The sequence below is a fragment of the Camelus bactrianus genome, chromosome 3 (assembly GCF_048773025.1).
Source record: "Camelus bactrianus isolate YW-2024 breed Bactrian camel chromosome 3, ASM4877302v1, whole genome shotgun sequence".
Lineage (NCBI taxonomy): Eukaryota > Metazoa > Chordata > Mammalia > Artiodactyla > Camelidae > Camelus > Camelus bactrianus.
In genome coordinates this window covers 33,479,303-33,500,803 of record NC_133541.1, presented here as the reverse complement: position 1 = coordinate 33,500,803, position 21,501 = coordinate 33,479,303, and the positions used below count along the sequence as shown (strand labels likewise).

The 21,501-nt window shown below is 37.5% G+C and overlaps 1 protein-coding gene across 1 annotated transcript in view; it reads left to right on the top strand.

The window, feature by feature from the left end:
- Positions 1 to 1,113: 1,113 nt before the first annotated feature.
- HCN1 (hyperpolarization activated cyclic nucleotide gated potassium channel 1) overlaps positions 1,114 to 21,501 on the top strand; it is a 325,439-nt gene continuing 305,051 nt past the window's right edge. The window contains exon 1 of the mRNA XM_074357958.1: positions 1,114 to 1,645. Within this exon, the coding sequence (XP_074214059.1) occupies positions 1,236 to 1,645 (410 nt within the window). The 5' untranslated portion in view covers positions 1,114 to 1,235. The remainder of the gene's footprint in view (positions 1,646 to 21,501) is intronic.

The window sequence follows — 21,501 nt, the reverse complement described above, 5'->3', positions numbered from 1 at the left end:
AGTGCGTTTGGAAGACACCAAGGGAATAAGAAGACTCTCAGAATGCTTTCTTCAGCATCAGCAGCAAGCTGTAAGTTTCATTTGAGAATACTTTCCCCCATCTGAAATGGTGATTACATTCTGCTGAGATTCCAAGACATCTTGGCATCCTGGTGAGGCGTAGGTGAAGACTGACCAACACGCACGCCCCTTAGTGTGTTTTACTGATTACATAACATAAAAAGATAGGTCAGTTCTGGTGAGGTTTCCTTAACACACTTTTCTCTGAGTATTGGCTGCTGGAAGACCTGCTCGCATGTGTATTGATGTGAGTGGCCTTGGGAAAGAAGACATCCCATCCTCTGCTTAAGAAGCTCCGAGACAATAAACAAGGACAAGTGTAAGGAGGTCAGCTGTTTGTCCCTAGGTGCAAGGCTTCATCTGAAAAACCCCAAGCAGCTGATTACCCTGGGATACACAGAACGTAGCCTCTTTCTCTGCTTCTCTCCTTCAAGTGCACGTGTATCCTCCCCCACCCCCACAGGTTCGCGTCTACTCATGAAATTTATCATCCAGTCAAACTTTACTTTCTTATGTACATCTAGCTTTACGGTGAATTTTCTGCACGCAGAGCCAGCCTCTCCCCCTTTTTATATCTGTAACATCATTCAAACAGGCGTTCAGACAACGTGACAAGGTATCAATGAGTTCAGGGATGTTTGTTTCTCTTGGACGAACATACAGCCGGTAGTTCAGTCTTTCTGTCTTTCTGCCTCTCTCTCCTTTTTCGTGCAAACATATACCGAGTCTCTCACAAAATGTACAAATAAATGTGTCCGAGGGCTCCCCAGTTCAATGTCACGCTGGGCAGAAGTGGAGCTAGAGTGGAGGGAGAGCGTGCCGTGTGCGGGCGGGGAGAGTCCCTTTCCGGCCAGCAGAGGGCAGCCGAGGGGAGGCGCTGGCGCGCGAGGGCTGAGCGGAGCCTCGCCTCGCTCGGGCAGCCTCAGCCTCAGCACCAGCCGCGCCGGAGCCCGGAGCGCAGCCACTGAGGGCAGCGGCGGCGGCGGGAGCGAGGCGCGCAGCGAGCAGCGGCGCGGGCGGGAAGCAGGAGCCGCCGCCGCCGCCGCCGCCGCCGCGACGGGCAGCCAGGCTCGGCGGCCGCCAGCTCGGGCCCCTGCCCCCTCCGCTTCGTGTCCCCGGCGCCGGGCGGCCGGCGAGTCTGGAGCCCGCGCCGTTGCCGGCCGCGTCCTCCGGGCATGGAAGGAGGCGGCAAGCTGAACTCGTCCAACAGCCGGGACGATGGTAACAGCGTCTTCCCCTCCAAGGCGCCCGCGACGGGCGGGGGGCCGGCCGCGGCAGAGAAGCGCCTGGGCACCCCGCCGGGGAGCGGCGGGGCCGGAGCGAAGGAGCACGGCAACTCCGTGTGCTTCAAGGTGGACGGCTGCGGCGGCGGCGGCGGCGGCGAGGACCCGGCCGGGGGCTTCGAGGACGCCGAGGGGCCCCGGCGGCAGTACGGCTTCATGCAGCGGCAGTTCACCTCCATGCTGCAGCCCGGGGTCAACAAATTCTCCCTCCGCATGTTTGGGAGCCAGAAGGCGGTAGAGAAGGAGCAGGAAAGGGTTAAAACTGCAGGCTTCTGGATTATCCACCCTTACAGTGATTTCAGGTGAGGACTCCCTGTCGCCGCCCCACCCTCCCTTCCGGGCGCGCCCTCAAACGCGCTTCCCCGCTCCGGGGAGGGGGCGCCCCGGGGCTCGCGGGGAGGGGGTGCGGGGCGGGCGGCGGGTGGCGCTGCCGGAGGCTTCTACTCCGGCGGCGGTCTCGACTCTTCTCCAACTAGTTTCCACCCAGGATGGGCTGGCTAATTAGTTCCTGTTGCCCGGGAACCCCAGGGAGGTTCTCTTCCTTTGCCTTGGGAACTTTGGGGCCAGATCGGGAAAGAAGGCCATGTGACCACCGAATGGAAAGATGCTAAGTTGTGCGGGGAAACTTTTACTTCGGTGATGAGAGTGTTACGGAAGTGGCCAGAAAGTCGTCTTGGGGTGCCACCCTTCCTCGCACTGCTCCCCCAAGAAGTGGGTCCCTTCCAAAGGGGAAAAAGAGCGCTCCTGGGGTGAGGAGAGGATGGGACGACCGGAGACAGTGACTCACAGGTCCTAGCCGTTCCAGCCTCTGTCGTCCCTGGGGAGTGTTAATCTGTTTTTCATCTGTTTATAGGCACTGGGTATCCTCAGTGCATTTCTTCAGAATAGTGGCTGGCAGGCTGAGGAAGGGTAATTTGCGCTTGGATAGTCCCAGACTTGAGATTTAAGTGGAGCTGGCGCTGCCAGGTGGGGCAGGAGCGTGACAGGAAGCCTCAAGTTCCTGAAACGGAGACAGGGGGCGTTTCCAGAGCCCCCTTCCTGAAACAGAGGGACACCGTTTCTTGACCTTGGCTGTAGTCTATTTCAGAAATCTCTTTTCAGTTTTCCAGCTCAGAAACAAGGGCAGGAGAGCTGTCAGGGAAACTCTGCTTCGGCGAATTAAAATTAAGACGTTTCCTGATCTTATTTGTCGCGCAAATATTCATTCGGTTATAAATAAGCATTTCAGAGATTATCAAGTGAAGGTCGTGAAGCAGATCCTCTTATTAGCGTTCGAACACCCTGCACTCACGTTATATTAGCGCCTGAATAAGGTTGGGCTTTTAATTAAACACACACACACAGGCATACACACACACACCCACACACACCCACACACACACCCACACCTACCTCTCAGAGTGGATTTATCCGTTTATTTAGCTTAACTGGTTCGAAAAAGAAAAAGAATCAACAAAAAGAGTATTGTGCAAACTAAGCAGTTTTAATAGGCGGCTATTAAACAGTAAACATACATAGCAATAAAAAAGCATTGTTTTGAATTATGTTTAGAAACTAAGGAAAATTGCCTTAAACTCCACACCTTAATGGGAGCTGTCCACAGTACTGAATGACATTAGCTGTAGAAAAACCCACACCCCTTCCACAGGAAACCTTGGAGCAACTGTCATCACCTTCTCTGAGATATATATACACACGCATATAAGTACTTCCATTATTTATGCATCGAGTGAATGGGTTTTAGGAAGTGTGTAATTTTAAGGCTATTATTTGCAAAAACACATGGCAAAGTCCAATGGAGGACTTAGAAAAACTAACAACATTTATAGTCCATGGAAAATAAAGAGTTTGACTGAAAGAACGTTCATATTAAAAGTATCTACTAAATAATCAAACATATTTCCTCCATTAGAAAGATACTTACAGAAGTAAACTTATGAATGACCTTGTTCTAATATTGTCATGTTCTTTAGAATTTTAAAGGTTGAAGCCAAATGTTGAATACTATCACTACCTCAATCTTCAATGGAAGTATATTGCAATCCATATTACAGTTTTTTTCATGAAAAAAAAAACTTTACATGGAAACAGACTTCAGTTTTAATAACAAAAGTAAGCATGGTATTTCCAGAAATATATGTGGTTCAATATTTACATGCAAATAAAATACTAAACTTTGTTTATTTAATTTCACACTCAAATGGTTACTTACATATGATACTTTTGTTTCTTGAACAATGTGAAAAAAGACTATGCTTTTTCAAAATGGTGACATAGATCAAATAATTAATCTTTTGTCACTTACTAGATAAAAACATAGGGCCACCTTTCAGGAATTGGAATAGTGTGCCAAAATCTTTTGAATGAATGAAATTCATGAAATGAAAGTTTCTCCACATTTTTCCCAAGTAATTCATATGAGACAAAATGTCTCTTTTAAAATGAAAAATTACTACTAAACGAGAAGAAATTGAAATCAATTGATAGTTCAATTTTATCATGCATTTCAAAGAAAAGGGAGATGATTAAAAAGTGAGCTAAAACTCTAAACAAACTCCAGTATGGAGTAGTAGTTTGGAATATTTGATATTCCCTTGCATAATTGGAAAAAGAAAATGACAGATATAAATTAAACAACTGCTATGATTTAGATTTTTAACTGGAAAGAATTTGAAAAAAATAAATTTTGAAATGCACAATTACTGTTTACACCAGTTTTCTAAAACAGTAAACTAAAGAAATAATATAAATACTTGCTTGCATATGTTGATATTTAAATCTTATTATATCATTAATGTTTTTGTATGATCTCAATACCAATATAAGATTTCCCAAAATCTATGACATGTCAGGATAATGTAATGCAAAAAAGCAAAAATAAGAAAGACAACAATTCTGGCAGTCTATTTTTCCCTGAAGGAAAAGCAGTATGAGAGTAATCACCCAGATAATAGAAATGTTATGGTCATGATCTGTTTACCTCGGACCCTTTCCTGATGAAGACACTTTAAGGGAAGTGCTTACAATGCCAAACTTATGTTCAGTAACGATTTAGTGACTTGGAAAGTGACACTTAAGAATATATTTCCATGGAGGATGGGGAATATACCAGAAATTAAAGATACCCAGGTTTTTTGTTATTGTTGTTGTTACTTTTTTTTTTCCCTTCACTACCCTAAGCCTTTGCATGACCAGGGAAGTTTGGTCGGTCAGCTCTTTGGTCAGCCCCACACTGCTGAGTGTAGCCGGCCCTGCCGCTCCAGGGCACGTCAGGACTGTAACACTGCGGCTAATGATCTAGTGTCCCTTCTCAGGGTGATTGATTTCTGAGGCAGGCTGTTCTGGCCCTGAGACTCCCAGAGAGCTAGCTCGGTGCCTCTCTCGCCGGCCTGGGCCCAGGAGTGCTGTTGCTGTGGCTGGCAGGTAGTTTTCTCCTACATCCGGTGTAAGTAGGGCAGAGGCGCTGTATTTCCCTTCCTCCTCAGGGGAGGATGATGTTAGAAACCTTCAGGGACCGAAGAGGAGTCAAATACTATCAGTGCTGTTGGAAATAACTGGGTGGATGCTGCAGAATTGAGTAAAAATATCATATGCTTTTGTTTATACCATGGTATATAGTCACCCAAACTAGGGAAAATATAGTTACTTAAAAAGTAAACTTACACTGATTTTTCTGTGGGGAGGACATGGTCTTGGGCTTACTGAGTTCCCTGTGAACAACATACCCACATAAATATTTAATTGAAGGTTAAATATGATTTTGAGGTTACTAACAGTGATTATATGTTTATTAGTTAAAACTGTACTTTTCATTCATTTAACAATTAAAAAAAAATGACCCTGGCCAAACACTGTGCTTTCATAGCCAGTCCTTCACTATGATATAATCACGCAAATGAACTGAGAGACTACTTGGAACACTTCTGTGGATGGTTATTATCATGTGAGTAATTTATCTTAGAAAAATTTATTAACAAACTATTTGCCGTTTCAGGGATTCTGACGTTATTTTGTTGGATCATGCTTACATAAGTGCTTTTTTAAAAATAATGTTCCAATTCCATATATATTGCCAGCCAACATCTTGCCTCTGGTAAGGGAGAAGATTTTATATCTTGACTCATTATTTCTTCCACTGCTTTTCATCAATTAGTGTGAGTAACTGTGAAAAGCTTATTGTGTCGTAAGGATACAAGGACCCTAGAGACCGAAGTCACGTCCCGAAGATGCTGCTGGTCCTGGCCTGCTGCCTCTGCCTCATGTTGCAGCCACGACTGTGCTGATGTCAGAGGTCACTGATGTGTTCATTAGTGAGGGGAGGCTTCCTTCATATTACAGTCAGTCAGAGAGAGACCGCTTGTTTCTAGGAGCTTCTCATGAGAAAACAATTCAGCCTTCTGGGGTTTAAGGACTAATTAGCCTACTGTTGTGTTATCTTTGTGCTGAATGCACTCTGTATTCTCCCAGCAATGCTCCTTTTCTTTGCTTTCCGTATCAAAGAGAGCCAAAATTAACCATAAGAATTTATTTTTTTCTCTGTTAGGCGAAACTTTTTATATCTTTTAAATTCAATTAAGTTCTTATTGGTTTAGCAATTGTTAGGCCCAGTTAAAGTGGAATAATTGGAAAGATTTGGAAGTACGAATTTATTCAATTATTTTTTCTTAGTATATGTGTAAGTTATAAAACTTCAAATTTTATTAAATATTTCATTAGTTAATTGCACTTAATAAATATAGTGATTATACTATCAAAATATTATAGGATGTTTTCCATTTTTTTTCCTGAGCAACCTTACCTTTAAACCTACTTTTGGGGACTTGGTGTAAATTAAGAGTCTTTGGGCAAAAACACTTTTACCAATTCATATTTAATTATGTGGACTTGTATTTACAAATTTGTATGTTGAATAATAGTGAAAGAATTTTAAATACATAGGAACCATGTATTATTTATCTTTGTTATTGTAGGCTCATTTAACGGAAGTTAATTAAACTATATCTGCTTGATACAAAACCACAAACCAAAATAGCACCAAAATATCACCAGAAAACAATTTCAGTAGTGTCAGTTATTCTGCGTTATTGCGCTCAGTGAACCTGTGTCCCAAAGTGAGTATGAAGCAAGCAAAATATATCTGTGCCTTTGGTACGAGCACTTTGCCATTCTGAGTATTATTCTTCAGATAATTGACTTAACTACTTGGAGACAAAAATTGGGCTTAGGATGAGGACTTTGAAATAGAGTTTTTTGAAAGTATAGTACAAGTTATGGCAGACTGTTAGCACTGCATGAGGAGTGCTGAACATGTTCGGGGTCTGTGATAAATTTTCATTTTGTCATTTTGGGTACAGAAGTAGCAAACTATGAATTAAGCTGACACCATATATTTTAGGAGCAGAGGTAGTGGTAATGAAGAAAAAAATCTGCATGCACTAGTTAAAAAGACTGTTTTCACTTACTCTAAGTACTTCCCTCCTAAAAATAATTTTCTTTGTGAAGGCATCTTGATGGACAACTTAACATTTTTTTTCCAGAAAAAAATAATCAAGGAAAATGGTGATGCTCCCTGGTTCATCCTGGAATTTTCTGTTTTTGCAAAATAAACCTTCCTGGCTCTATTCTGTGTATGTTTGTGTGTCTGTGTGAGAGAGAGACAGAGAGAGAGAGAGAAACTATTCAAGGGACATCTGTATACAAGGGACATATGATAATTGCTCATTTATCTGACACATTTCACCGAAGTTTGAGTGATAAAAATTCATTTCATGACCCTTTTCAATTTTATTTGTTAATTTTCTCATAATATTCTTCAACCGTTTCACCTAAGAAATAACTACTCAGTTAAAGCAAAGTAGTATAATTATGCATGCTTTAGATTTACAATTTGACCATCTTATTTACATAGACCTGGTTTTTATTTTCAAGATGTTAATTATAACTCTAAAGAAGTAAGGCCAAGTACACACACATAGAGTTAGCAACTGTTTACAAATTTTGAACGTTCAGGATTGCTTCCGGTATTTCAGTATTATAAACAGTGCTGCTGCAAACGTTACTCTTCATTATATTCTGAGCAGAGAGTAGGGAATAGAAATACTGGCTATGAACATTTTGGAGATTCTGTACATATTGATTTTACCAATTAATACTGCCACCAGCTGAGACACTTCTTAAAATTATAAGTGATGTTGGTTCACTAAGGTTGATGTTCCTGTTCAGATATACACAGGGAGTTTTAGAATAGAAAGTCAAAACTGTCCTTCATTCTTTTCATCACAGAGGACATAGAGCAGCAAGTCTGATCTTACATTATGTTATCTAATGTCTAGTAATGTTATCACACTGATTAAAACCCTTTAAGGGCTTCCCACAACTCTTAGAATACATTTGATAGACCCTACGTGAGCTCCAAGAGCTTGCATAGCTTCAGCCTGTCTGTGCACCATTATCACACACCACTCACTCCCTCAGTTTTCAGCTACCTGGGTGAATTTTCGGCTCCTAGGATCTGCTAAGTTCTCTCCTAGCACAGAGATTTTGATGTGACATTTAATTCCACTGTTTGCAACTCTCTTTTCACTTTTCATCATTCTGCATCATATCTTATTTCTCCTGGTCAGTTGGATTTCAGTTTAATCATGGTGATCACCTTCACCACCTCCACCTCCATTTTATTTTCTGTCTGGGCCTCCTGTTTCATCAAAATTTATAATTATATTTTATGTATGTCCCTCCACTAGAACTTAGGCTCCATGACTTCATTAATAGTATTCAGTTTTATATTCCTAATGCCTTAAAAAATGCACATAATAGATTTTTTTCCTAGTAAGCTTTCTCAGAGGCTTTATTTTTAACAGGTTTTTTTGAGGTATTATTCACCTACTATACAATTCACTCATTCGAAGGGTATGATTGAGTATTTTCTAGTACATTCACAGAGTTGTGCAACCATTACCACAATCAATTTTAGAAAATTTTATCGAGAAGGAACCTCAGACCCATTAGCACTCGTTTCTATCTTCTCCTTCCTCCTCCCTCCACGGCTCTGTCCAACCACTAATCTATTTTTTGCCTCTCTAAATCTTTTTTTTATTCTAGACATTTCATATCAATGGAATCATACAATATGTGTTCTTTTGTTACTGGCCTCTTTCATTTACCATTAATGTTTTCAAGTTTCCTCTGTACGGTAGCATGTTTCAGTACTCTATTTCTGTTTTGCTGAATGCCATTCCATTGTATGGATATACCAAATTTTATTTATCCATCCTTCAACTGATGGATGTCTGGATTGTGTCTAGCTTTTGCCCTTAATGAATGCTGCTGGAATGAACATTGCTATACCATTTTTTGTGTGTGTGCAGAGATGTATTTTCATTTCTCTTAGAAGTGAAATTGCTGGGTCAACATAACAGACTTTTAAAAAGTATTACGGAATGAACAGACAACGAATTAGTGTCCAACCAGAGTATACCACATTTATTCTTAGCATTAGTAAACTCAGATGAAGAAAGCTTTCTTTGCCTTCAGCAATGCCTGGCATCTCCTCCCTGCTGCCACCTGCAAGTACATGCCCCAACTGTTACATTTTCCTGCCCAGTATACAAATGACTAAATGAAACTTCAGGGAGATGAAGCAGCATGAACCTGGTGACATAGATAGACAGTAAGAACTGGGCCAGGAGTTCAGCTCTTTGAATCACTCCAGTCTTTCACCTAAAAAGAAACAAGGCTGACAGTATAAATCATTCTCCAAACCTGCAGGGAAACATTGTTACACCTAATTGTTTGTTTTTGCTCCCTTGTGAAGCCATCCCAAAGTAATATGAAAAAACACAAAGATGCACAGATGACTAGAAGAAAGAGGAGAAAGAAAACAAGGGATCTCAGAGCATTTTGGAAAATAGAAAGCTAATGGAGAAGTTATTCTTCTTGCACAGTTCTTCATCGTTGAGCCATAGTAGGGTTCAGGACATGAAAGGACCAGTTAAGAAATAGTTTCCAGGAAAACCAGGCTGAAACCAGGAGGCTTAAATAAGGGTCTCCTTAGTGAAAACAGAACTCTTAATCCTAACATTAGAACACTCATATCTGGTCGGTTCTTCCCCGGCAGCAAACTGGGGAAGAATATTTCCAGTGGGAGACATTTCAAGGTCTTCCAGTAAAAATTCTTTTTATTTGTTACCTAATGACCTTGCTAAAAGCCTCACCTATGTACATAGGGACCGTATGTATATTTTGGTATTACATTGTATGATATAATCTGAAAGCAAAAGATTACAAGACTTTTGAGAAAAGTCTTCATCAGAAAAGAGAAAAACTAACCAAACAGCAAAAGAAAGTCGAGAGAGCAGAGAAGCATTTGGGATAATGGGAAATTCAACATTATTTAAAGATACGCTAAAAATGATATCTTTTGGAAAATATTTTATCTGCACAATAAAGACAATATGCTATGAAAGTTTACCCAGGATGTAGTAAGTTGATACAGAAAGTATAGGGAACCCTTAGAATTAGAGCAAAAAGAAGAAAAAGAGAATAGAAAACATAAGCAAAATAAAGGATAATTTATAAGGTCAAAGTCTATAAAAAGAATTCCAGGATAAGAATATAGTATGAAAAATGGGTATACAGAATTAACAGAGAAATTTGAAACAAACTTTTCCAGATAGCAGGGAGTGAACTGTCTTTTCTGAGAAACTCAGCAGAGTGTTCAGCACCATAAAAGGAAAAACCCCACCAGAGGTTATCACACAGAAGCTTCAGAACACTACTGAATCAGGAAAAAAAAAAAAAAAAAAAAAAAAAACCTTTTCAAAGAGAAAGTTACATACCAAGAAGTGGGAAATACTGTAAGCTAAATGATAGTGTGACAAAGTCTACAAAGTTCTGAGAGAAAGCGACTTCTGAAAGAACTGTATAACCTGCCATAATATGAAGATTAAATAAAGGCATGCAGAGTTCAAGAACTCTGATACTAACCACCCACATATCCTGTCTTACAAAGCTACTGGATGATGTGCTCCAGCAAAACAAGGAATTACACTAAATAACGTGAAGCAGAAGATGAGATATGGGATCCAACACAGAAGAACTTTGAAAGAGTACTCTTGAGTAGCTAGTCTTGAAGGAAATCAGTCTAGACAGAGGGCTCTAGAGAAAGGCCTTCAACATCAGCATTTGAAAAGTACTTTAATAAGTGTTGCACAGATCATCTGGAACCAGATATCTACAACTTTCATATAAATATCCATTACATTGACTACACGAATAAACAAAAGACCTTTATCAACTGCAGAATGATTTGCAGGTGTATAAAAAAAGAAAAAGAAAAAACAATTGGCTCAGCAGGGAATAACACCTGGTCCTAATAATGTAAACAAGGTTGACTGATTGAAGCAAAGATTATTGTCCAGTTATTCTGGGAGGACAGGGGAAAGGTAGAGGAAGGTTGGGTATTCTCAAAAGCTAAATCCTCATCTGCCATAATTGGAACTTAGTAGGGTTTAAAGTTGATGTATCAATTTCCTTTTGAAATATGAGTTAAACGTCAAAAGAAACAATTAGGGTGTTTGAATTAAGGAAGTGGGTGTGTAGAGTGAAAGGAATGGAGCAAAGCTTACGTGTTCTTTCAATCCTTCAATACTATTTTACTTTTTTAAAACAGACTATGTTTTGAGGTGACTTACAGTTTTGTTAGGAACACAGACTCTGGAGCAAGGCTGTTTGGGTTAAAATCCCAGTATCTGGGCCTCAGTTTCCTCAATTATAAAATAGAGAAAATAATTTAGATATAAATCTTACTGGGTTGTGGGGAAGATACATATTTTATATCTGTATTATGAGTATATAGTGTCTAGATATGTAGTGCTTAGAAATTATGGTCTGCTTCTTAATGCTATGTAAGTGTTAGCTGTTATTATGAAAGTAAAATTGAAACAGAAGTAAGGGTGTGAACTATTTGAGAAAGAAGAATATCCTTTAAGTACACACGTGACAATCTTCAGAATTCCTTAAGCAGCTGTGTCTGTGAAGGCTGGGCCCTGTAAGTGATGTGCTGTTCTGGTTTCTTTATATCCTCAGGGAAGTCTCGGCAGCAGAAGCCCTGCTGTGCCTCAGCAGATTTTGTGGGTGCTCTAGGAAATAAGTTCACTCTTGAGGCAATAAGCACTGGGAAACTTCTAATACATCTTCTATCGGCAAGATTTTCCAGATACAACAGTATTATCTTCTAAGTTGGTATAGAATGCCACTGTGTTGACCATTTAGAAATAGCTTTTAGGAAAATTCTAATGGCATTGAGTTGCATATACTCTTGCCCATTAATCTTTATTTTCTTCAGAAAATGGCAAAAACCATTTGGGATCTCATTTCAAATCAGATAATGTTATATTTGAGCCAAATAAGATGATTCATAACTTGCCAGATTCTTTCATTTTCCTTTTTGTGGTCAGTTTTTTTTTTCCACCCATTGGAGCATAATTGACTTACAATGTTATATTAGTTTCAGGTGTACCGCATAGGGAGTCGATATTTTTATACATTACGAAATGATCACTGTGATCAGTCTAGTTAGCATCTATCACTATACAAAGTTGTTATGATATTAATGATTATATTCCCTATGCTGTATGCTACATTCCCTGTGACATTTTAATTTTATACCTGGAAGTTTGTACCTCTCCATCCCCAACATCTATTATTTACTGTAAAATTTAATAGTCTATTAAAAATGGTTGTTTAGAAATACAGTTTAAGAACAGATCTTTTTTTATGTCATTTTAGAGCAGATGTCATATATTGCCCTTGGAATGTGTTAGCCTTGTTATTTTTTAAAAAGAAAATATACCTTACTAAAAATCATACAATCCTGGTTATTTGAGAGATATGAGCAGAGGCTGAGAAAATGAATATTGAAGATTTTATGAGTAATAGTTCTAAGGAGAATGAGTATTCTTTATTTTTTCTGTAGAAGAGTCATTCATTGTTGAAATACTTATTCTTAAAAAGGTTCTTTGTTCTGAGCAATAACTTTGGTGTTGGTGTTGAATAATCATGTAAGTGAATTAGGATGAAGATTAGAAATAGACTTAAAGATTTAAATAAAGATTTAAAATAATATAATTGTCTGGGATTCAGATGTACTTTTAAAAATACATAAAATAGCAGAAATATGTGCTAAAATCACTTAGTTATGGTTGTATGTGTATTGAGTAATATAGATAACCCCAGAATTCTACTTGTTGTGATTACTGATTCTACTAATCATTCGTGACTGTCCATTTCTGTCAGTGACGCTTAGGCTTCTAGGCCTAGAGAACACCCTAAGAATCAAATGAAAGCTGTCGATTTTCTGCCTGGGAAAGTGCTTCTATTCACAAAATTTCTGTCTGTGATTTCAAGAGGTTTGTGGTTCCCTTGAAGCACATTTATTTTTGGACTCCACCTTAAGACTTCTTGAACTATCCAATATTTTTACACAGGAATATGACACTAAAAACAATGTATGGAAGACCCAGAGAGAAAGCGTTTTGCTTCGGTCTTTAAGAATTAGAGCTGTAGCTAGAAAGATTTGCTTGGGAGGGAGAGAATTCCATTAATCGAGTTAGTTCAATTTTGAAACTATGGTTGTGGATATATAATAAAAATGCCACAGACAACAAAAACCAAGAATATAAACTATATATAATGAGTTATACAATAAAGAGTATTAATCAATTAAAATAATTGAGTAAAGTCCATTGTTATCAGATTGCAACAAAATTGAATCCAAATAGATTTAAATTTATAAAAGGTAAAAATAACTTGAATCAGAGTTCCTAGAAGAATATTAGTGAATTATTTAATAATATTGCTATGGGGGAGAGCTTTCCATCAGGTGACCCTAAAGACTATGTAAATTGTTGCCACCTTTCTAAAGGTCAGTTTGACCCAATATAAAAAGTTTTTGAAAATGTATAGGCTAGTACATTATTTTACAGGAAAAATATGATGCATTTGTAAATACATGGACATAGGGATGATTCCTGTAATATTCTTCATAGTAACAGAAAATCATAAACAAATAAAATGTGAGTAAAATTTCCACCCTATCCTAAACCCCAGTTAACAGGTATGCCCTGTATCTCTGCCCTGACTTTTCTTCATAGAATTTCTCACCATTTCTTATATTAAATATTTTGTTTACCTCATTTGATTACCTCTCCTCATCTATAATTTAAGCCTCACTTAGGGTGAGAATTTTTTTTTATTGTTTTAACCATTTTACCTCCAGACTAGATGCGTGCATGACGCAAAGTATGCACATAATAAATATGAATGAGTGAAGAAACTTAAGAACATGAGGCTTAGTCTTGGGTTTTGTACACAATTTCCCCTGCATTTTCTACAAAAAACCTGAATATTTTAATTTACTGTGGATAGCTTAATCTGATATACAGAAACATGTTTTTAGAAATAAGATTTTATGCTATTTAAAATAATATACAGGCGTACTTGTATTAATTCTATTTACAATAATGCTTGCTTTTATGTAGTTTCTAAAACATCTAAAACATCTCTTGGGATGGCTTGTTTCACAACCTATAAAAACTAATTTTATTGGCTTTGGAATCACTGGAATCAATGCTATCTTCATCAAAATAGAGTTGAAAATATATTTCTTTGGGCAATGACATTAAGAAAGAATAACAGTTTACTTTCTTGAATTCTTGTATGTATTATCCTTTTTTTTTTTTTTTTTTTGCCAGATTGCACTGCTTGGTATAATAGTGAACATTTTGTTTTAAGCCCTATTGTATAGGAATGGAAAATTAACACTGTTTCTATAGGTATAATTAATAAAAATATTGAGTCAGTGTTTTGAAAGAGGATTAATTTTGAGTTTTAACTCTGTGGTAAGCAGGTTCTTTTATTGTGTTCACTATAAAGATCAAAAATTTTAACCAACATTTTTCTGAGTAAGCACTACTAAATTGGTTCTTACGTAGTTAATGGAAAGGATATCATAGCCCTCAATACAAGAAAATTGAGGTTGGCATAATTTTCAAAAGGAAAGGGAACTTGAGTCTAAGAAGAAAGCAGTAGTTTGGTTTTTGGACATAAGAGCAGAGCAAATGGGTAGTAAAACCAAAAATACCCTGGACAACTGCTACAGCAAGACTATCCCCTTGAACCTGAAGGGTAAGTCCCACTTAGGAATCGACCTGTGACAACCGCAAGACCTGTGTTTTGTGAACCTCCACGTAGGTCAAAGGAAAGAAGTAATGGGAAGCAAGGTCATCTGATAGACCTGAGACAGGCGGGCCTCCCATGTAACCAACTGGTATTTGTTGGAAGAGGAGCCAAAACTGACATGGGATTTGCACAATCCAGTAGCAGGAGGTCTGCAGTCAATCTGGGGGCAGGAAATATATGTTAGGGGCCTGGAACAACTTAACATACCAGACAGTAGGGAAACTGTCAAAGACTACCAAGGTAGTATAAAAAAATATATAGGGGTCAGCTTGAAGGAGCCAAGATGGGATTCAGGAAGCATAAGAATTTCAATGAATTCAAACTTACCAAGTGTTTAAACTTAAGTTCATAATAATATAAAAAATGATTATCCAGTGAAACTCATAGGGACCCAACTCATTACCTTGAAACCTGGGAAAACAAAAGGAAAGAATCAGGCATTTACCCTGCCTTTCCTATTTTATCTGAACCAATGTTTAAACTTTGTAGTGGAGGAAAAGAGTATCCTTATAAAATTATTAAAAGTAATACATGAAAAGATAATAATATAATTAGAAAATCATGATTTTGCTATCCTCATTCAATGAATGATCTAGATATTGGTCAGCAGTAGGCACTCAAATACAGAGGGTGGAAGAACATGCTGAACTTGGACTTTGAGTGTGTAATCAGCAAAATCAAGTGTTGGAGAACTGACTGGCCTGCCACCCAGGGTCTTCCACAGATAAACAGTAAGAAAAAAATGGGATGGAGGGGAATTTGTCAATTAAGAGATGTTCTGAAAATGGAGGTTTTGGACAGAACAAACTATACAATCTAGGGATGCACAATTGTGATGAAATTATAGTGAAATTTAAGGAAGCAACTACTATGAAAGTCAACAGAGCTGTTATTTTGGAGGGGGGATGGGGGCTGTGATGGGGACTGTGTACATGAATGAGCTTCTTAGGTGGGTGGCAAAGTTCTAGTTCTCATCCTGGGTGGTGATTTCAAGGTTTTCTGGCTTATAATAAATCACTGTTATCTCTAGTTTTCTGTATCTGTTTTATTTTACAATAAAAAGCAAAGAAAAAAAGGGGATAGGTCTTAATTTCCAAAAAGAAAGATCAAGCTATAATGAAAAGAAATACAATATTACTATTTATCTCTGTGTTTTACTCACAGATCTGATTTGTATTTGCAACAAAACTCTAATAATGCTAAGGCAAAGCAATGAGATGCCACTTTATGGTGGGGAAATGACTTGTATAATCTCAGAAAAATCAGAACCTTAATTCTTTTAACTTGATTTGAGGAGATGTTCAACCTCTTTGAAGCTAATCTGTAAAATTTGAGAAAATCATGTCTATCCCCTTAAGAGATAATAAGATAGTGAAAAGTCTCACACGTATCCAATAAGTAATGAATATTAAATTCCCTTTTCACTTTTTTTGTTATCCTGTTAATGGTATGTAAGTACAAATAAGTAAGTAATAGTGGTTTTTCTAAAACACATGAGATACTCATAAACTCACTCATTCAGTACACATTGAGTGCTGAGTATGTTTTCAGGGACTATTAGATGCTTTAGATACAAAAAAGAATAAAACCAAGTCACAGCCTTTTAGAGGTTTTTTTGTCTAGTAAAGGAGATAGGCACAAAAGAATGTAACTCTAATGGAAGGAAAGAATACTGATAAGAAACTTGTATAAAATTGTACCACTAGAGAAAATGATGCATTAATTCTATAATATTTAATCATCAGCTAAATTTTAGAATTTTAAACTATTTCTCAGATTTTTTTTCACAAACCATTACAAATAATCAATACTTTTGTAAGTAATTTTTTTTTTTCCTAAAAAAGCAGTACCTCTGCTGGGGTAAAATTCTCTTGGATTTTTAACATTTAAATCTTTATAGTCCTTGTTACACTATTGTGATTACCAGAAAGCATGAAGTATTTTCAGGCTTGTTTTAAAAGGCAAGTTGAGAATTACCTCAAAATTATGTATTTAAAAGAAAGAACAATCCACTGGAAAATGGCAAAGGGATTTATTTACTGATTGAAATGTGGACTGCCTCTGTATCTCTTTCCGATGTAGAATAAATCTAATGTATATTCCTTCTGTGTTAACAAATCATGTTGGAAAGAGAGAGAAAAGCTCTTAACCTACTTTCCTATCTTCAGTTTTTAACTTTATCATGCTTGTTAATTGCCTGGGTGTCCTTTAACCATCTATTTCCATGATTCTTTCCCAGAGGCTTGGTTTAATTTTAAAAGTGCAGTGTACTCAGCCCTAATTATGTGAGAGCTCACTGTAGGCAAACAGCAAGAGATAGTAATGACCAAAATGTCTTCTTAAATCAGTGCCAGGATACCACAAGCACAATGCTGTAAACATTTAATGACTAGGAAATACAACTATATAAGGTAATACTTAGATGCAAGTGATGTTTGAAAATAGGATTCCTTCCTTAGAAACATGACTTTACTAGGTGTGATTTTTAAAATACATAATTTTTGTAATTTTACACATTTTATTTCTCTTATCAAGTGTTTAAACAAGCTGAATACTCGCAGTCTCAACTTCTTTTCATAATCAGTAACTAGACATGAGGTGGTTCTACTTTATCTGAACTGGAATATAAGTTCACAGAATATGCAGTCTGTGTGCCTAGAAATACTGTCCCTTGTTTTCTTTGAAAAGCATGCTACTATTTTGACTTAAATGTCCAAAGTAAATCAAGAAATTAAGTATTATCTGTCACTGTTATTTTTACGTTAATTTAGTGGGAGAAACAATTACTGTTGAAATGTTTTAACTGGCCATATATGGTAAAATCAAGAGTCAGTGGTTTATTCTACAAAGGATGGTCAAAATGCAGGATTACCTGCTAAGTTCAAACTGTCACACTCTTCTAAGTGCGTTTATTTATATTGTCTCACTGAGTCCTTGGAGCAACTCTGCAACAGGTACTATATGCATCAAACTAGAGCTTAGGAAACCAGATTATGGAGAGGTTAAGGAGTCAGACAGCTTCTCAGTGGGAGAAGCTGGGATTTGAACCCAGGTTCTGTGTGAGAGCCCACACAGAATTTGCCCAGAGGAATTCAGTCATATCCTGATCGGGTGTTTTTCTGACTTTATGAAAAATGTACTGTTGGAATTTATTTATTATTTTCCAGGCTATAAGAATCTTATTTAGCTGATCATATTGAGTAGGAAATGCTGCCCCATTAGCCAAATATTGGCTGCAGTGTTTTGAGAGCTTCATTTCTGGTTCATTATGTTGGATTGGAGTCTATGAGTCAAAACCTAATTATTTCAAATGTTCATTTGTTTTTCTATAAAGCTAAATATTTGACAGTAAAGAGTTAAGGGTAAATCCTGAAAATTGGAATGTTCTTATTCGAGCAGGCAAATAAAATAGAAATGAAACTATAATGACTTCTTTTGACTCTGCTTAAGTTTAGTACTCCAGAATGTATAAGAACCAGTGAAAACAATTCTAATCCTAAAAATACTTTTGATTTCCTTTCATTATGTTTTCCTGCATTCTTGTAACTGACAGTGCTTACATACCAAAACAAGCAGACTATACAAATGAAAATAGCAATGAAGAGCTATACTACTCAAAACGAAGGCATTGGGAGGTATTTGGAAATAGAAAGAAGCTGTAAAACTTTAGCTACAGATATTATTGAAGAGAGATAGTTATCACACAAAAAGGTCAGTGTTTGCCATTAGATTGCAATCTGCCACCGTATAAATGTTATATATTGGATAGCTTATAAATTGTAGTTCTTTAAAATAATGGATTACAATTGCTTGGGAAAATTTAAGAGGGTTTTCGTTAGACTTAGAATGTACTGAAAAAAGGCAACTAAGAAAGGCAAGAAACTGTGTAAGGTTTTATGTGGCAGATGCCTAAGAAATTCCCCCAAACTATTGTCCTACTGTGCTTCTGAGATCATTCCCTCTCGTTTCTTAAGGTACAATAACAGGATGATACATCTAATGGAATCACTGCTTCCAAAGATAATTATTTCATAACTCACCATTGCTTACTGGGACTGTGGAGCAGCAGAAATAACCTGAGAACCTAAATTCCAAACAGAATTAGGAAGAATAAACACAAAGATATTGGAGAAAGGAAATACCCTTCTGAAACTTACCAGTTTAAAAAACAAAATTAATTTTAAATCCTTAGAAAAATAAGTTGGCTAACATTATCACCAATCTTCAAGATCAGAATTTCCTGGATAATAATGTGTAATTAAAAAATGTATTTCATCATTTCTCCTCTCTAACTTAAGTAAATTTAAATTCTTTGTCTGTAAGAAACATGCTTAAAGCACTTCACACAACACAAAACAAAACAAACCCTTGGCTCTTGGTGGTTTTTGCTGCTTTCATAGTTTACAAACTTTTGTAAAGATAAATTTATATTCACTTTCTCTCCCTTGTTTATCATTACTCCTAAACCCTACATTACCTGGCTTTCCATTTGAGTAATATCCTGGAAAAAACCAACCAAAGAATCAAATAACACATCTTGTAAATATCATTTAACTTGCTTGTTTCTAAATTTAGTAAACAGTTTCCAGACCTTATTTAACTTGACCCTTATTGGTACTTGACACTCCTTGACTTCTCTGTCCCTCTTCTCCTTTGGTTATCTTCCTGCATCTCTGCCCACTGCTTCTGAAAGTCCCTGTCAAGCTCTAACTCTTTGACCATTAGCTTATATGTTGATTCTCAAGGTCTAGCTTCAAGGCCTCTTCTCTCCTCTGTACGCATGCTCCTTGGGAAACGTCATCCATTGCCATGTGCTGAACTACCACTGCCTATATGCTAATGATTCTCTGATGTGTTCCAGCCCACAGTATATTCCTTAGTATCAGACCACATATCCAATGGCCTTTTTAATTTATTGTGTTACCTTTGACCTGATGTCCAAAACTGTTCCTCATCTTATCTTTCCTTAAGGATGGAGTGATTAACATTCCTACTTAACCCTAAATCTCAGTATTATCCTAGTTTCCTTCTTGTTCTTCCCTGGCACTCAGGCTTTGGTGCACAGGTGTGTACATGGGCATGTATACACCACACACACACACACACGCACCAGACTTACTGTGCCTTACTCATTCTACCTCTTAAATAGCTCCTGAATCTGTCTCCTCTCTACCACCACTGCCATGGATCGGGTCCTCTTCTCTCTTATTTTTCTGTTATGACTGGTCATTGGTTTTTAGTGTGGCTCCACTTCTGTCCTCCAAACCAACACTATGTTGTGCCCACCACATTTTGGTTGTTTGTGAACATACACACAATGGTCTATCATGTGTCTGTATTTTTTTCACATTTTCCCAACTATTTAATATGTGTTTAAGGACAAAACCAAAATTAAAAGCTAAATAGAGAACTTTATCTAGTTATCTATTCTTTGGAGTTAGGCAGAGAAATAGTGCTGGGTTACAGAATTAAACTAGAGATAATAAACCAGAGCCAGATAATTTGTAATGAAATTCAAGAGGCAGGGCTCTGGAGAAATTTCTCTGAAACTCCACAGCTCTGCAATTCAATTTAATACAGATTTACTAATCACCTACTGTGTACCAGCCACGAAGCCTGACCCAGGATAGAGCACCGACGAAGGCAGACATGACTCTTGTTTTTTTCTGAGCTTACAGTCTTGTGTGAAAGACGTGCATTAAGTGAGTAATGAGAGATGATCACTGTAAAAAGGAAAACTACGGGGTCATATATAGAAGGATGGGGCTAGGGGTTTACTCTAACTCAGGGGGTTAGGAAAAGCCTCCATGAAAATATGACAGTCGAACTTAGAATTTGAAGACAAAAAGGAACTAGTGAGGTAAACCGGTAGTTTCAGATGTGAATGAGACTAGAACTAAAAACCTGATAAATAACTCTTGTAAAGAAGCAACTGCTGATAACATTTGTTGTTTTCTATCAGTATTAATTGGGTAGATAAGATAGGCTGATGATAGATAGATAGGTAGGTAATAGTTGTGTCTCTTAAGGAAAACACTGCATATTTATTTTTTATAATGTGTCATTATAGCCTTTGCCCGGTTACCCTCTGGCATTGATTGTATTTGAAAATACTCCCATTCAAGGCTCAGGTTTCCCACAAATCTTTCAACACATAAATGACCATTCTTTTAGTCTGTATTCTTTTAAAATTTATTTATAATTCATATTCCATTATCCTGAGGCTGCATACATTTTCTGATTATTTTAGCCATTCTATTTTTTTTTTTTCAAATTCCTTCCGTAGCATTTATGTCTTCTACCTCCTTTTGGCTCTGATCCCCCTCCTCTACCATTTATATGAGTAACCTGAATGTCTTGTTCCAAGACAGGCTCCAAACATGTCTTACTCCAAACATGGTAAAATTCTGACTTCCTTAAAGAGAAACAGGAATTAAAAAATATTTTAATAGTGCAATTATGGTTTTCCTTTATTTTACTTAATATACCTTCAAAGATATCTGAATAATAAATAGAACTATATAGGTTTATATAGACTTGCCTGTGCGTGCACATGTGTGTGTATGTATTTTTCTAGAGCAAGTTACATCAGTCTTACTCTATATAATGATAAGATGCATATTTAAAATATGATGGTTTTTCTGAAGTCTTCATAGGCAGTCTGATACTCATGATGACAAAGCAGATTATACTGGAAAAGCTAGGTGATAAAATGTATGTGAAGATTTAAATAAAGTAGTACCTCAAACAAATCTAGGAATGAAGCTTGTGTGTATCAAGTCCAGCCGTGTCAGTATACTCACATATTCATATTCATGCACATACATACTTTATAAATTGTGTGACGCGGGGAAGTCCATGCACAGCTGCAGTGGAGAGCTCCCCATTTGTCTTGATCTATTTAATGACCAACAGGGCT